The sequence below is a fragment of the Molothrus aeneus genome, chromosome 6 (assembly GCF_037042795.1).
Source record: "Molothrus aeneus isolate 106 chromosome 6, BPBGC_Maene_1.0, whole genome shotgun sequence".
NCBI classification, from domain to species: domain Eukaryota; kingdom Metazoa; phylum Chordata; class Aves; order Passeriformes; family Icteridae; genus Molothrus; species Molothrus aeneus.
This window is the reverse complement of record NC_089651.1, coordinates 61,275,870-61,292,736: the sequence shown is the minus strand read 5'-3', so window position 1 is coordinate 61,292,736 and position 16,867 is coordinate 61,275,870. Positions and strand designations below refer to the sequence as shown.

Sequence of the window (16,867 nt, the reverse complement as noted above, 5' to 3'; positions counted from 1 at the left end):
CACAAATTATACTGATCAGAGTCACTGAGGCTGGCTGGAACACACAAATCTGCTCTGTGGTACGGAATAAAAGTGAGGTTTTACACTAGGAAACAGCATCTTGCAGATCATGCCAAAAAATGCCACTGTCTATGAAACCAGCAATAAGCATTTCACAACATGCCATTAGAAATGCTTCAACAGCTAAAAAAGGTTTGATTAAATGAGGACTTTCCTAAGTTTATTCTTTAGGATCCAGCAAAACATCAGCAATTCGTGTCAAAGAAAAATACTCTCTGCTTGTTATTCCTGCATGACAGTGTCATGACCTAGAAGTTATTTACTCCAGTTATTCCCCATAAATATTCAGATTTTATTTACAGGTTTCTCTAGTCTTTTAGAGATCTCCTTTAAGTGTTTTCAAAGATGAAGCTGAAATTACCTTCTGTAGTGAATGAGGTAAATTAAAAAGTGTTTGCTCTACAATATCTACACCTGGTGCTTCACTTCACCTTAATTTTTGTTTTAAAGACCAGGAGAGGCACCATTTGAGGTTAATCACCAGTCTCTGTTACCTGTGGAGAAGTAATTTCAATACTAGAGAACTCTTTTAGAAGACAAAAATCACACGTCCTGCTTTTAATACTGCTGATCCAATTCCAGCTGGCCACCCCTAAAGCACATTTTTCATGCTCTGTGGAGTGATTTATAAATTTCATCTGTACACTTAGTACTTATTAAGCTTTGACACAGTGTCAGAACTGAAAAGCTTGACTCGATTTGGATGTCAAGTCAGCAAGAATTAGTTTTGAATGACAGTGGCTAAAATGCTGAATGTGTGCAGGGCTGTTTTCCCCTCTGGACCTTCCCACCTTGCAGCTGTCCTGAGTAAGGAGATGTCCCTGAGCCATCACGGGGGCCCAGACAATTCCTCCCTGGTAAATTATGGATCAGGGAGCTGGATGCCAACACAGCACCAAAGCACTCCCAGCTCTCACACACCTTTCCTGCTCAGCTCAAATGACCTGGGAATTCCAGCCTCTCCTTCCTAGGCAGCAGATCTCAGGAGCTGAACAGGCATTTAATTAAAAAACCCCTTCAATTCCAATGTTTCTGAGCACTGGAATTCTGCACCTGCCCGAGGAGTGTTCACATCAAAGCCAGCAGGGTAATGTGAGGTAGTAAAACCAGATGCTCTCCTGGAGTCAGTCTATATTTAATGGTACCTCAGGAATTTTAATTAATGAGGAAAACAAAAGGAACCGATGTGACTCTTCAATGGAGAAAAGAGAAAGGAAAAAAAAAAATGCAGGTGACCAAAAAGTGATCAAAGCTTGGATACAGAATATGGTTCTTATCATGTTTATTTATACTCACAGCTGGGGCTGCAGCCATCCCCAAAGCACAGCAGCTGCAATGCTGCTCAGGCTCAGCTGTGGCTCCAGGTCCCCTCTGCAGCAGCATAAATAAACCACACGTCGTGGGCAGTTGGATACATGATACTTTCATTCATTAAGGATGATGACCTGCTACAGTTTCCACTTCATGTCACAAGGCTTATCCCTAATTTATGAAAATAAAGCATATATGTTTTGTACATTTTTATATATATATGTATAAATATATATATAAAAAATACACACTGCCAGGCAACTTCACACACATGCACACACACACACACATGGATATTGTACACAGCCACCCAGGAGCAATGAGTCTGATATCAATATTCTACTTTGTGTACACACACCCTACGTCTAGGAAGTAAGAAAATCCCTTTTATGGCAATTCTGCAGGCAGAAAAATCAGTACAAAATACTTTGTTGTACAAAACTGCATTTTTTTTACATGATCACCCAACATGGTAACACACCCCTCAGTAATGCACTACATCCCTACAAGGAAAAAGAATAATCAAATCTTTATACAGTTGTAAAAAAAAAAAAAAAAAAAAAAAAAAGTAAGCTGCTCTGCAACCTTCCTTTGCTAAAAGTTAGACATTACCCCATCCTAGCAGCAGATTAATAAATAAGGATTAAATAGTCTATTATACAAAGCCATACCCAATGGCAGATTTAAAACCAAAAAGCTTTGCAGATACTTTCACTTCCTACACAAATCTTTGTTTTATTAAGAATAAGACTCAGTATAAAACAGGGCAACAGCCAGCACTAGATCTGTATCTACAGAATAAAAGGAAAACCCAAGGGAAGGGAAATATTTAACAGTTTATGGCACCTTTACTGCAGAACACGTTTCAAGGCTCTGTTTCCCTAGAACTAACAAGTAAAGGGCTCTTTATCTCAGCTTTTATTAAGCAAACTCGACATAACCAACCACACAGTGGCAAGAGACAGAACCAGCTGTTCCCAGCTGCAAAAATGGATTGGTTCCACCCCAAAGCCCAGCACAGCTCGGGTGCCAGACAAGGAGCAGCCAAGTCCCGGTTTCCTGGTGCTCCTGGCTCCCAGTTCCCTCTGCTGCCTGGGCTGGCTGCTGCTCAGTAGCTGTTCTCATGTCCAGCCAGGATATAGAGGTTGCTGTGAGCTGTGGGGTTTTCTGTGGGTCTGCTCTCCAGCACAACCACTCTGCAACCAAACACAAACGGGATCCACGGTTAGGGGCAAGGAACAGCTCCTGGTGTAACTCCTGAGGGGGAAACTCAGGGGTTTCTACAGGTGGGGGATAGAGGTTCTCACAAATATCTTGGGTGTTTCCTTCTTTAACCAGTTCCCTCATTTTCCACCATCACTTCTGATAAAAACACTCAAGGACAAGATACAGTGGAAGGGTTGGAACTGGGTGGTTTTTAAGGTCCCTTCCAACCCAATCCATTCTGTAATTCCATGATCCCATCATCTGCAGCCCAAATGTTTATCCCTCCTACATCTTCTGATAAGCAACCTCCACAATTCTCCTCCCTCCCAAATATTTATCACCTCATGGGTTCACAGGGATCACTGAAGCCCATCTCTGCCCTTGTCCTGCTGGATCATGTTCCTGTGGCCACTCTGGACAATGATTCTCCCCCTGTCTTGGCACACTGACCACTGCTGGACCTTGACCATCAGCTGCTGTGGTTGGGCCCTTGAGCTCCCCTCTCCCTCCCAAATGCTGAGATTCCTCTGCACCAGTTCCTGCTGTTTTTAGGATTAAACTTGTCTCTGCTTTTTGTTTTCCTCAAAGAGTTTCCAAATGAAGTCTCTGTCCCTGATCCTCACCTCTGCACTCAAGCAGTTCTGGAGTGATCCAAGGTAAAAAGGAGATCCACATCTCACTGGAATGGCAGGAAAACTCCTGCTCCATTTGTACAGGGATGGAAAATACAAACCAAAGGGTCTGGCAGTTCCAAGGCCAGATGAGGGAGCAGAAGATCAGGGTTTTGAGAGCAGGAGGTGTTCAAGGCTCTGAGCCACCTGCTCTAGTGGAAGGTGGCCCTGCCCAGGGCTGGAACAAGAAGAGCTTTAGGGTCCCTTCCAACTCAAACCAGTGTGGGATTCTGTGGCTGAAGTGATTGCTGCACTCATCCCTGTCTATTCCTACATTTATCCCCCTGGCTGGCTGAGAATCCACAAGTGAACAGGTCCAACCTGGAGCCTGGGGCAGCTTCTGCTCAGGCTGCAAACCTGGGCACAGCTGCACCTCTCCCCACCTGTGCAGCTGGAAGGGATCACCTGGATCTTATGGAAAATGTGTGGATTTGGATCCCTGGGACTAAAACCTGAGTTTGTTATTTCCTGACCAGCCAGGGTAATTTCCAGCTCACCAGGACAATCCAAAACCTGGAGCAGGCTTTTCCAGAAGTGCACTGGGCACCCTGCAGGTCCAGAGCATCTCTCCTCTCTCCCTGGCTCCTGGTGCCCACAGACAGAGCTGGGCTGGGCTGGAAGCCAGGCCCAGCTGGGAACTAGAAAAGCTGGTTTAAATAAAACAAAAGGTTTCTGTTTCTGCAGGGGGATTACCTGTCTGAGCCCAGCAGGCGGAAAACCCTGGTTTCATCAGATATCTCCTGGGTCACCTGCAGAAAAATGCAGATATTCAGATCCATTTCAGCAGCACAAGGGAATTTATTGGTCTGAGTTGGAAGAAAGGAAACAATCAAATGCATTTTAATGCAAAGTGCAGGACTGAAATATATAAATGGATGTTAAGCATTGTGGAATGTGAGCATTCTCACTTGGGAAGCAGAGATGATGCCTCAGGTTTAGCTTTTATATTTTCACATTCTGTGCTGCCTTAGTGTGAGGGTCTGGGCTCCATATCAGGGGATGCTGAGCTCAGTGCACAGAGCAGGGAGACAAAACAATTCCTGCTCCAGCTGGGCACCAAGGACAAATGATCCAAACCTCAGCCCAAGAGCACAAACCCCGTGGGCTGGAGAGAGAAAAACAAGCAGGGTGGGACTGCAGGGGCTAAAGCTGGAATGGGACAATGAACTGCAAGATGCAAATGGAGCAGAACTGATCCCAGGGACAGACCCCGTGCCCGGCCGTGCATTTTGGGGCCGTTTTGGTTCATCTTGGGTGCAGGCCTGGCTGGGCTCTTGTGCTGCCCAAGGTGGATGCATGGAGGAGATGCTTTGAATGAATCCCTGCTTTATTCTGGAACTCCATCCAGCCTCTGCTCTAGGGCAGCCTGCACAAGGCATCAGAGAGAGAAGGCAAAAAATCCAGTGGTAAATAAGGAACAGGAGGAATTAAACTGGAGGAATTAAACTGGAGATCACTTACTTCATCTGACTTGAAGCTCTTGCCCTGCATGCCATGTTTCCAGAAGGCCAGCACGCTGTCCTGAAGGCACACTGCAGAGGAGGGACACATCACACCCCATTCCCTGCAGCCCTGTTTTCCCAGTGCCTCTGCAGAACCCCTCAGGAAGTGTAAAAACAAACACTGCCAAGCAAAGCATGTGGGCTGCTGGAAATGACACATCACCTGAATTATTACAGTTATTTCCAAACAGATGAATGATGGAAAATGGGAGTTTTCCATTCAGGGATGGAGAGAGCACAGAGCTGCCAGCTCTGAGTGATTTAATTCTGTGATTCTGAGAGTTTATGACAGCAGAAATCCTTGTTTGACAACTACAATTTAAAAAAACTCCTGTCCTAGTCTAAAGACAGCAGCTTGAGAATTTGATTCAAATATTATTACCCTGACTATTAAAAAATGGATGTGCTATTACTTAGCAATAGAAATAAAATCTTAACTTTTAGAAGGCTAACACAGATTTATGTATCACTAAACCACTTTTTCCTGCCCAAGTTTTGTTCTCATTGCTATGGAAATGACCAAACCCAGTCAGGCTTTCAACAGTGAGTTCCTAAACCCCTGAGAGACCCCAGAGCAGCAAATCACTCACCCACTGACTCGATGCAGAAATCAAAGCTCAGCTCAGAAGCCAACTTCTTGCTTGACTTCAATTTCCCTTGTAAATTCACTATTTTCACAAATTCTCAAGAGAAAGAGAAAAATCAGCATTAAAACCCACTGCTGAAAAGGATTTAATTGCAAACTACAAATTTAATCTATCAGGCACAAAGAAATATCCAAATTTAACATCTACAGCATTTGCTAAAATGAACCCATCTTTGTCGCAAAATAAATACAGAAAACTTTGTACACTTGGGGTGGTTTTACACTGACAGAGTGATGCACACATGAAGAGACAAAGTGGAATTACAAAATCCAGAATGAAATCCCACTTATCCAATCTATCTTTCTGGAAATATTACAACACAAATTAATAATGTAGGGAGGAAAAAAAACCCAAAAAAAACCCCCAAACTCGTGGTGAAGCTCAAATCAACAACTGTGGCAACCCAAGTTATGCACGAGGTGTGGTGAGTTAGCCAAGAGAATTTTGTGTTACTCACTGTCCAGGCAGACCAGGACAGTGTCTCTCTCCAGCTGTGTCACATGAATGGCATCCAACTGCTGATTGCCTGGAGAAAAAAACCAGATTATTTTATTTTTTATATCACAATTTTATATTTTATATCACATCAAGAGACTCTGCTCCCCCACCAAGCTCTTTTCACTCTGCTATTATTAGTCTGATTTTTTTGTTGTTGTTGTTACTCTGATTTTTAGAGGCTCCCAGAATGTTCTGGGAGAAGCACAAGGCTCTCTGTTCAAAGCAGGTATTTAATAGAAAAACACAACTTTTACTGGATAAAACATATTTTATGCTATGGTTCAGCACAGCTTCTTTCATAGGGAGGCACCACAATAAACAAAAGGACTTTTAATTCCTAAAACCCCACTCTTTTCCCATAAATCCACATCTGGAAAGATTTTTGTGATGATAATAAACTAGTTTAAGAGATTTTTTTCCCTAGTTTTTACTAATGAAGTTGTTCCTACAGCAATATTTAAAGGTAAAAATGGACATCCAACAAAGGCAAAGGAGAAAAGCAGCTGCAAAATATCAACCAGGTCTTAAAAATAACCCAAATCTTTGCTTTTTGAGAGCCAGCTGAAGATAACAATCCTCCCCCAAGGGCTGGAAGATGGACAAGAATCCATTTCTGGGAGTTGTTATGCAGGAAAGGAGGGCAAAGAACAGGATCCCAGGAAAGAGCATGGAACCACAAAGGAGAACCCAACCAGCAGGGTCTGCTTGATGTTTAAGGGAATTTAGAAAAGGTTTTTTGTTTTGAAGGACAGTTTGTGCAGATGTGGGGCAGGTCAGCACAACAGAAAATCAGGGAATCAGAGAATAACTGGGATTTGAAATTACCTTAAATCCCATCCCATCCCATCCCATCCCATCCCATCCCATCCTATCCCACCCCTGCCATGGCAGGGACACCTCCCACTGTCCCAGGGTGCCCCAGTGTCCAGCCTGGCCTTGGGCACTGCCAGGGATCCAGGGGCAGCCACAGCTGCTCCGGCAATTCCAGCCCAGCCAGGAATTCCCAGTTCCCAATCTCCCACCCATCCCTGCCCTCTGGCACTGGGAGCCATTCCCTGGCTCCTGTCCCTCTGTCCTTGTCCCCAGTCCCTCTCCATGTGGGATCAGCTTCCACCTGCTCCAGGCAGAGAAGCTGCCAAAGCTCAAGGCTTTCCAAAGCACTCCAAGGAAGGAACTCCCACCATCCCCAGGCTTTCCAAAGCACTCCAAGGAATTCCCACCATGCCCAGGCTTTCCAAAGCACTCCAAGGAAGGAACTCCCACCATCCCCAGGCTTTCCAAAGCACTCCAAGGAATTCCCACCATGCCCAGGCTTTCCAAAGCACTCCAAGGAAGGAATTCCCACCATGCCCAGGCTTTCCAAAGCACTCCAAGGAAGGAATTCCCACCACTCCCAGGCTTTCCAAAGCACTCCAAGGAAGGAACTCCCACCATCCCCAGGCACCAAAGCACTCCAAGGAAGGAATTCCCACCACTCCCAGGCTTTCCAAAGCACTCCAAGGAATTCCCACCATGCCCAGGCTTTCCAAAGCACTCCAAGGAAGGAACTCCCACCATGCCCAGGCTTTCCAAAGCACTCCAAGGAAGGAATTCCCACCACTCCCAGGCTTTCCAAAGCACTCCAAGGAAGGAATTCCCACCACTCCCAGGCTTTCCAAAGCACTCCAAGGAATTCCCACCATCCCCAGGCTTTCCAAAGCACTCCAAGGAAGAACTCCCACCATCCCCAGGCTTTCCAAAGCACTCCAAGGAAGAACACCCACCATCCCAGGCTTTCCAAAGCACTCCAAGGAAGGAATTCCCAGCACTCCCAGGCTTTCCAAAGCACTCCAAGGAAGGAATTCCCACCATGCCCAGGCTTCCCAAAGCACTCCAAGGAAGGAATTCCCACCATGCCCAGGCTTTCCAAAGCACTCCAAGGAAGGAATTCCCAGCACTCCCAGGCTTCCCAAAGCAGCGGAGGAGGGGGCACGGGCTCACCTGCCCCGATCTCAGTGAACCAGGAGGAGGCAGAGTTGAGGTTGATTGTCTCGAAGTGCACCACCTGGCCGGGCTCCGTGCCCCGCGAGATGGCCACGCACACCATGGGGTACTCCTGCTCCGGGATCACCAGCATCTCAAACACGTGCAGGGGGCTGGGCAGAGGGAAGTCAAAGTGCTGCCAAAACAAAACAGCAGCTGTGGGTTTGTTTCTACCTTGGGATGACTCTGCAACAGCATGCACAGAGTGGAAATATACAGAGAATATTTATATTCAGATTATTTGTATTTATATTAATATTATTACATTTATAACAATTATATTCCTATTATTAAAAGGCATTATAAATCTATTTAATAAAAGCTATTTAATATATTAATTGTATACTATATATAACACTTATATATATTTATAGAGATAATATATACTATATATAATATATAAAACAGATTCATTTATAAATAAATTTATCTATATTTAATAAATATATAAAAGATAATATATTATGAGTATAACTATATTTATAGTAACTCTACTTCTATTATTAAAATATATAATAAATCTCTTTCATAAAATATCTTTAATAAATTTATAATATATTATATAAAGTATATATAATATATATAATGTATATAATCAATATAATATAAAATAAATTTCTTAAAGATATTTTAGATATAATTTTATATATACTTATTTCAGATATATTAATAATATATTATATATTATTATATTAATAATATACTAATTATATTATATTATATTATATTATATTATATTATATTATATTATATTATATTATATTATATATTTATAAATACATTTACTTATATTTAATAAAATATATAAAATAGAAAATATATTTATATAAATATATTTATATTATATTTATATTATATAATTAAAGTTACAGAGTATATTTATAAATATACAAAGCATACAGAGTATACTCTGTATATAAATATTTCAATTAATAATATTATTAATAAATAATATTAATAATATGTATTAATATTAATAATACTAATATATTATTTATTAATATTATTGTATATCACTGTATTATTGTGTATTGTACATTACTGTATTATTGTGTATTAGTGTATATTTATGAATTGTATATTTCTATTCTGTATACAGAGTAGAAATTTTGTATATATTGTGTATATATATTGTGTATTGTATCTTACTGTATTATTGTGTATTACTGTATATTTATAAATTGTATATTGTATATACAGAATTTTCCCTGCTTTTGAAGCTGGGCAGAGGTGGATCATGGTGCATTATTGCCAGTGCTGGGCCTGATCCAGCATTGAAATAACTTTTCTATTACTTAAATCATTTCAGTCACAAGATTTTCTGAGTCAAAATGTGTCCAGCCAGATTTTCAAGTGCTCCCAACCCACAAATGGCACCAGACTGGGGTGCACTTTCCACCCCAAACTCTGCAAAGGTTATTTCACCAACTGCATAACAATTCAGCTGCACCAGAAGTGACTGCTTACCTTTATTAACATGAATTTCTGCATTGGCTCATACCACTGGAGGAGAACAATTCCAGACTGCAATGCACCACACAGGTACTTGTGGCCTGTGTAGGGATTTCGTACTACAAAAAATAAAAAAAATGCCAGAAAACAGTCGTTTTTAAAGCTCTGCAAGTTCAATTCATACTTGGGAAAAACAAACAAACAAACAAACAAACAAAAAAACCAACCCTACAGCTAACTTTACATCTGAGTTAAGAAGCTGCATTATAAAACCATCTCATGGCAGGATTAGGCTTGGAAGGGACCTTAAAACCCATCTTGTTCCATCAGTTTCCCACCAGCTGCCTTCTGGCTTCCCATTCCAACATCCCCAGTGATTAACACTGTGCCACATTCCAGAAAAATTCAATTACAGTTTTAATTAACAACCAGCTGCATTCCTGGAGTCCCAGTTCAGAGGCTGAGAGGGCAGAAAAGCTGCAGTGCCTTTCCCTGGGGTTGGAATAAATCCCCAGGCAGGGAAGGTGGGAAGCTCCTGGGGAGCTCTGACAGCTCATGAAATACAAGAACCAGGGTTTGGGGGTGGCTTTTTAAGCTCAGCTGGACACAGGAGCAGCCTGATTTCAGGAATGATTTGTAAATGTGGCTGTTGTGGGCATTTTAGATGAGCTGAACAGGATCTCCAGGCATGCAGCTTTATATTTATATTTATAATATTCAGATTTAGATCTATATTTATAATATTTGAATTTATATATTTTAATATATAATATACATTATGTATTTTATATTTATACTTAATATTTCTATTTACAATATTTATATTTCTATTTTAAGGGTGCAAAGGTACAATCTGCAGATGTGGTACTTGGGGATGTGGGTTAGTGCTGGGGGAATGGATGGATGACCTCAGAGGGCTTTTCCAGCCTTGATAATTCCAGGATTCTGATTTCACACAGCACCAGGGAAAGGACAGGACAAATCCACAACTTCCAAATCTTTAACTTTGCCCTTCAAAGTACACTTATGGCTCTGCCCTCCCCAAGCTGCCTGAATTTTTATTCCCGATCCTTTCCTGGTGGAAAATATTCAAGTTTTCCAAATATACAAGTTGGACCTGGGTCACACCTTGAGGCAAGGTGACAAAGCAGAAATGCTGTCTGTGGGTGTGCCAGGGCTCTGGGAAGGATTTAATCCCAATCTCCCATCCATCCCTGCCCTCTGGCAGTGGGAATCCCCCTTGGCCTGGCACTCCCTCCCTTGCCAACAATTTCTCTCCATTTTTCCTGTAGCTCCTTCAGGCACTAAAATGCCCCAATTAGGTAATTTTGGAACATCCTCAGGCTGAACCACCCCAATTCCCTCAGCCTTTTTTCTGAACAAAGAACTCTTAATTTTATTAAAAAGAAATGAGTTTCAGACGTGCCATGGCAAGGGGAACAAATGGCAAAGCTGGATTTGTCTGCTCACCTATACAGCATTTGTGGCATCCTTTTGTGTCAGGGATCTTGGTTGTTAAGGCAAATTTCCTGGAATAATAATCACCAAAAAATGCATTAAGAACAGATGATGGGGCCCTTCACACACCAACTCAACCAAGACAATTTATGGCTATTTTCACTTATTATAATTGTCTTTAAGTGAAAGGTTTGTACCTTGGTAATATTTTGTCAGGAAATCTGTGAGTTTGAATATGAGCAGCTAATCCTGTTTTTTTGGCTTGTTCAAACAATGCTATTAAATTATGGGAGTAGAGCTGGAATGTTTTCCCTGCAAGAGAGAAAAGCACAGTTGACATCTCAGCCATTCCTCCACCACAGAACTGGTCAGGAAAATGCAAATATGGAAAAAATTACCTTCTGCAAACAGGTGTCAGGTAGGTCATGTCCAGATATGAAGAGAAATAAATCAAGATAAAAATAATAATGAATATAGAGATAAGAGCTTATTTCATTACATTTAGTTTTATGCAATTATTTTTAAAGGCTGTCATTACAAAACAACAATAAATTATAGTAAATAAATAATATATATAGTATATAATAGTATATTGTATATAATAGTACATAGTATATAAATAAATAATATATATTATTATATAGTATATAATTTATATTTATATATTATAGTATATATAAATATACAAGTATTTATATATAATTTTATATATTATAGTATATATAAATATAAAAATATTTTAATATATATATTTTATATATATTTATATATTATAGTATATAAATATTTATATTTATATTTATATACTATTATATACCATAGTATATAATAGTATATAAATATATACTATTATATACTATTGTATACCATATATACTATTGTATACCATATATTATAGAGTATATAAATATACTATTACATAGTGTATAAATAAACAATATTTTTATATTATAAATTATACTATAGTATGTTTATATATTATATTATAATTTATATTCTAAATTATTAGAAAGAGTATATTTATATTCTAAATGATATTTTAAAATATTTAAGATATTTTCTCATTGATAAACCACGTCAAGTGTTATATGAATCCTGCATGTTCAAAGGCACAGTCCCACCATCAGCCTCCATGGCACAGTGCCTCATTCCTGTCTGGAATGTTCTATTCCAGGACAACTGACTGCCCAGGAATCAGGAAAATTGCTGGATCTGCAGGACCTGAAAGCCACCTCATTCTCCTTCAAAGGGACACAGGTTTTGTTTTAGGAGCACAGAATCCCCAGAGTGGTCTGGGTTGGAAGGGACCTTAAATCCCACCCAGTGCCACCCCAGCCATGGCAGGGACACCTCCCACTGTCCCAGGGTGTCCCAGTGTCCAGCCTGGCCTTGGGCACTGCCAGGGACCCAGGGGCAGCCACAGCTGCTCTGGCAATTCCAGCCCAGCCAGGAATTCCCAATTCCAATCTCCCACCCATCCCTGCCCTCTGGCACTGGGAGCCATTCCCTGGCTCCTGTCCCTCCATCCCTTGTCCCCAGTCCCTCTCCAGCTCTCCTGGAGCCCCTTCAGGCCCTGCCAGGGGCTCTGAGCTCTCCCTGGAGCCTTCTCCTCTCCTGACTGACCCCAAACCTTGCATTCAGTCATGATTTAAATGTTTCTGTTTATTTCTAGCTGCAATCATTTCCCCTGTACTGACACTCACCTGACAGGGACATCAGGGTGTTGTTGATAACATACAGCCAGGTGCACTTTCGAGGGAATAACTGGAAATAAAGAAGAAAATTCCATTAATAGAAACCTACAGGAATCTTTACCTGAGATTTTCTCTGCTTGTTCCACATCCACCACCATTCCTGCAGGGATCCACACTGGAGAAAATCCCATCTTCTTGTGTATACCCTTACTTAGCCCTGCACAGACAGACCAAGGAATACCAGAACAAGTGTCCAAGGCCAGGCTTGGAGCTGCCTGGGACAGTGGGAGGTGTCCCTGCCATGGCAGGGTGGCACTGGGTGGGATTTAAGTCCCCTTTCATCCCAAACCATTCCATGATTCCAGAACACTTTGTCCCATGTGCCACTCCCACGTGCAAAGTAAGAAAATAGGTGTAGGGGAAAGTGTGGAAAGAAAAGATCCAACTGGTTGGACACAAAGCCTGAGTATCTCCCAGCAGTTTTCTGTTTAACAGAATAGCTTTGGGTATATTCAGTGTTTCCAGTGAAAAACCACAAATGGAATAAAAAAGATCCTTCTGGCACTGGGAGATGTTAACCCTAGACAGACAGGAAGGTGTCTGGAAGACACAACCAGAATTCAAAGTTGGAGAAACACTTCAGAAAGTGCATTTGCAGGGGAGAAATCAGCAAATGGATAAAAGGAAATGTGGGAACAAGAGGTGTGGCAGAAACCTGTGGGGTTTGAGGTGGTCCCACCTGACCTCTGCCAGCTGGGAATGCTCTCAGGGAAAAGGAAATTTTGTTTGAAGTGCACTGGATGTTCTCCCTACCCACCACTGGCACAGCCAACCCTTCATTGGGACATAAAAAAGCACGTGGAAAAGCCCAGAGAGGACTGTCAGATTGAATAATTTAGGAAAACACACAAGGAATGAGATTCCAAGAACATCCTGACTCTGAAACACCAGATTTGAGACCATGACTGCAGGAAATGGTTTCAGAAAGGGTGAGAAAGCCCAGGAAAAGCTTCGTGGGGATAACAGCAGCAGCTGAATGAAATGATTGAGGGCTTTGCATCCAAGGAGCTGCCACGTGCCATCTAGTGGGGATGGGATGGAGGGAGAAGGGCAGGGAGTTGTTCTCCAAGGAGATGGAAGATCTGACAAGCAGCAACTAGAAAATACAGGTAGGTCAGGGAACAAATAATTTTTCAGGTTTTCATTATTGGCTTTGATGGGAATCATTTAAGCCCCAGAGCCTGGTGTCCACCTTCTCCTCCAGTGCCAAAGTTCACACCCCATAATATCCCCAAATCTGTTGTGTGTGTTCATCCCTCCAGAACTCACCTGTTCCATGGTTGCTTCATGAAGTTCATTCAAATTCAGAGTGTAGATCCCTTCTTCTGTGCCAAAGATGATGTACTGATCTGAAAAATCAATGGAAAGGATTATTCCCTTCCCACTTTGGGAAGTTTCAAATGCAAACCTAAAATAACTTTACAAATTCTTTTCCTTCCCAACCCATCACCAAACCTAACACAACTTTACCTTTAGTATCTGGATGTATCCATGAAGTTGCACAGTTAATCTTCAAAGGACAACCATCAAAGACTTTGGAAAAACAGGCTCCCATCTGAAAGACACCAAAACTGAAACCTGAAACAAATTTAGAGGGTGAAGAACTGATTTTCTGGACACTCACACACAGCTGAACACACACTGACTTTCACACCTTTAAACTGGAATTCATGGACATTCCAAAATGCAATGAGGGCTCAAAATGGTATCAACAACTGTAGGTACCTACAGGTACCTAAATATATCCTGGAGGGATTTAAAATCCATGTGGATGTGGCACCTGGGGACATGGCTCAGTGGTGGCCTTGGCAGTGCTGGGGGAATGCTTGGACTCAGTGATCTTAGAGGGCTTTTCCAACCTAAATTATTCAATGTTATCTGAACATTGACTATTATCTATTGATTATAAAAATCATATGAATACTGAGTGCTTATGAAATGGCACATGGAGGGAGAACAGGCAAAACCCAGTGATCACTACAACCTTTTCCCATTTCTGTGCCTAAGCAGGGGCTGCCACTGGAGAGCACAACTGAGGGAGTCAGGGGAGCCTCCAACCCTTCACATCCAGACTGAACAGTGACAGGAAGGTTTTAACAAATGGAAACAAATATCATGGATTCAGCACTGGAAAAGGAACTGCTGTGAGATGCAGAAAATCCCCCTAACTGAGGTGGTGCCTTATCCCACCCCAGAGAGAGGAGGTTTCCAGAACTCCCAGTGCACACGGATTTCTTACCAGCACCTTCGGAGTCGGAGGCAAACCATTGATTGCTGGTTTCTGTGGGAAGAAGGAAAGAGAGATCATAAAACCCCCCCTGTGCACTGATCAGCTGGAGGACATGGCAGTGCCAGCAGCCCCAGAGTCCCAACACCTACAGGGAAATCTCTCTTCTCCTTTTTGCGTGGCAGCTGAGGGATTTGTCCAGGTCCTTCTGCGTTCTCCTCAATGTGTTTCAGCATCCCATTCCCATTGCCTGAAAAGGAGCCCAGACAAGGTTTGCAGCTTATTTCACACAGAGAAAGAAAATCTCTTCTCCCCTGTGCTGAGCTGGAGTGCAGGAGTGAGCTCTGACATTGCACAGCCACACCTCAGGGAGTTGAACTCTTCCCAGCGCTGAGTTGCACATTTCCCATTATCCAAACAGTCTCTGGGACAAATCCCACTGACAATAAAGCTGTGGTAAGGTCCTGCCCACACATTCATTGTTTTCCTCCTGTGGCAAGGTTCTCCCCACACATCCATTGTTTTACTCTGCTCCTGCAGGCAACTCAGTAATGGCACTGACTGGCTGAGTGTCTTTGTTTTGGGGAGAACATTCCCACCATGGCTCTAATAAGAACCACACATGGAAAAAGGAAAACTTCACCTCATGACCAGCTTGTTTTAAGATATTCTCTACTGGGAACAGCTGGCTCTGGAGCAATTCCTTTTCCAAGGTGCCAGGCAGCCTTGGGGCAGGTGAGGCTCTTACCCAGGTCGCTGTATCTGGCTGTGAGCAGTCCAGGGCTGCTGATGCTGCTGGTCATCCCCACGGGGCAGGAATCTGCCTGGGGCCCACAGGCTGGGATGCTCTGTCTCCTGTGGGCTGCTGGGGCTCTGCTCTGGGACTCTGGGAAGTGTTTTATTGTCTGGCATCTGTTGTCATCAGGGAGGTTCTCCTCGGGGTAACTGTTCATCCTCGGCTGCAGGGAACCAAAGAGGGGAAACGTGAGGAACTGGGAATGGCACCTGGCAAGAACAAACCTCAGATAAGCTGAACTTCAGTCACACTGCTGCTACATAAAAATGTATCAGCCTTGGAAATGTGTGTGTGTGATTTTGGGCACCACAAGGTAAGAAAGATAAAAAGCTCCCTGGTGAGCAGGGACAGGACCCAGGGAAAGGCTGGAGCTGTGCCAGGGCAGGTTTGGGTTGGATTTCAGGAAAGGTTCTTCCCCCAGAGGGTGCTGGCACTGCCCAGGCTGCCCATGGAATGGGCACAGCCCCGAGGCTGCCAGCCAGGGATGCCCAGGGTGGGATTTTTGGGGGTCTGGGCAGGGCCAGGAGCTGCCCTGGATGATCCCTGTGGGTCCCTCTCAGCCCAGAAGATCTGTGGCTCCATGAAAATAAAACATCTGACAGCAGAATCATTTCAGAGCTTCCTCTCTGATGGAGTATCAGAGGCAGAATGCAGAACAAGAGGCCATCCCAGCCTGGCTGAACCCCTTAAATCCCACATTTCTCACCTTGGGAGGCAGAGGGGGTGGCCCAGCTCGCTTTAGTGTCGATCTGCAATGAGAACAGCAGCAGTTGTGTGAGTTAAAGCAAAGCCAGAACTCCTTGAGGACTGGAAATAAGATGAACCAGAGGCACAGAAAAGGCAGAGCAGAGCTTTGCACACACAGGGTTAAACTAGAAATGCAAGAGCAGGGGAGAAGCTCATTAATCTCATCAGAAGTGTTGGCTTTTAATGAACTCCTGTTCTTCCATAAATACCAATGTTACAGAGCAATCTGTGGGGAAGGATATTTGAAGTCTGTAAATCAATTCAGGGACTGGATCTCAGGCTGGAGGGACTTTAGAGCAGGGCCTGGAGTGCCAGGACAAGGGGGGGATGGTTTTAAGCTGGAAAAAGGTGGATTTAGGTGAGGTATGGGGAAGAAAATCTTCCCTGTGAGGGTGGTGGGGCTCTGGCACAGGGCGCCCAGAGAATCCCTGGCAGTGCCCAAGGCCAGGCTGGACGGGGTTTGGAGCAACCTGGGACAGTGGAAGGTGTCCCTGCCATGGCAGGGATGGAACAAGA

The 16,867-nt window shown here is 42.9% G+C and overlaps 1 protein-coding gene across 1 annotated transcript in view; it reads right to left on the bottom strand.

Annotated features, from left to right (window-relative positions):
* Positions 1 to 2,080: 2,080 nt before the first annotated feature.
* The window catches only part of MAP4K5 (mitogen-activated protein kinase kinase kinase kinase 5), a 63,025-nt gene continuing 48,238 nt past the window's right edge, over positions 2,081 to 16,867 (bottom strand). Inside the window, exons 16-32 of the mRNA XM_066551438.1 lie at positions 16,311 to 16,353; positions 15,557 to 15,767; positions 14,961 to 15,058; positions 14,821 to 14,862; positions 14,052 to 14,136; positions 13,851 to 13,930; positions 12,531 to 12,591; positions 11,226 to 11,228; positions 11,025 to 11,139; positions 10,840 to 10,898; positions 9,385 to 9,488; positions 7,876 to 8,053; positions 5,855 to 5,923; positions 5,341 to 5,433; positions 4,710 to 4,780; positions 3,942 to 3,997; positions 2,081 to 2,567 (exon numbers count right to left, since the gene is read on the bottom strand). Of these exons, the coding sequence (XP_066407535.1) occupies positions 2,480 to 2,567; positions 3,942 to 3,997; positions 4,710 to 4,780; positions 5,341 to 5,433; positions 5,855 to 5,923; positions 7,876 to 8,053; positions 9,385 to 9,488; positions 10,840 to 10,898; positions 11,025 to 11,139; positions 11,226 to 11,228; positions 12,531 to 12,591; positions 13,851 to 13,930; positions 14,052 to 14,136; positions 14,821 to 14,862; positions 14,961 to 15,058; positions 15,557 to 15,767; positions 16,311 to 16,353 (1,456 nt within the window). The 3' untranslated portion in view covers positions 2,081 to 2,479. The remainder of the gene's footprint in view (positions 2,568 to 3,941; positions 3,998 to 4,709; positions 4,781 to 5,340; positions 5,434 to 5,854; positions 5,924 to 7,875; positions 8,054 to 9,384; positions 9,489 to 10,839; positions 10,899 to 11,024; positions 11,140 to 11,225; positions 11,229 to 12,530; positions 12,592 to 13,850; positions 13,931 to 14,051; positions 14,137 to 14,820; positions 14,863 to 14,960; positions 15,059 to 15,556; positions 15,768 to 16,310; positions 16,354 to 16,867) is intronic.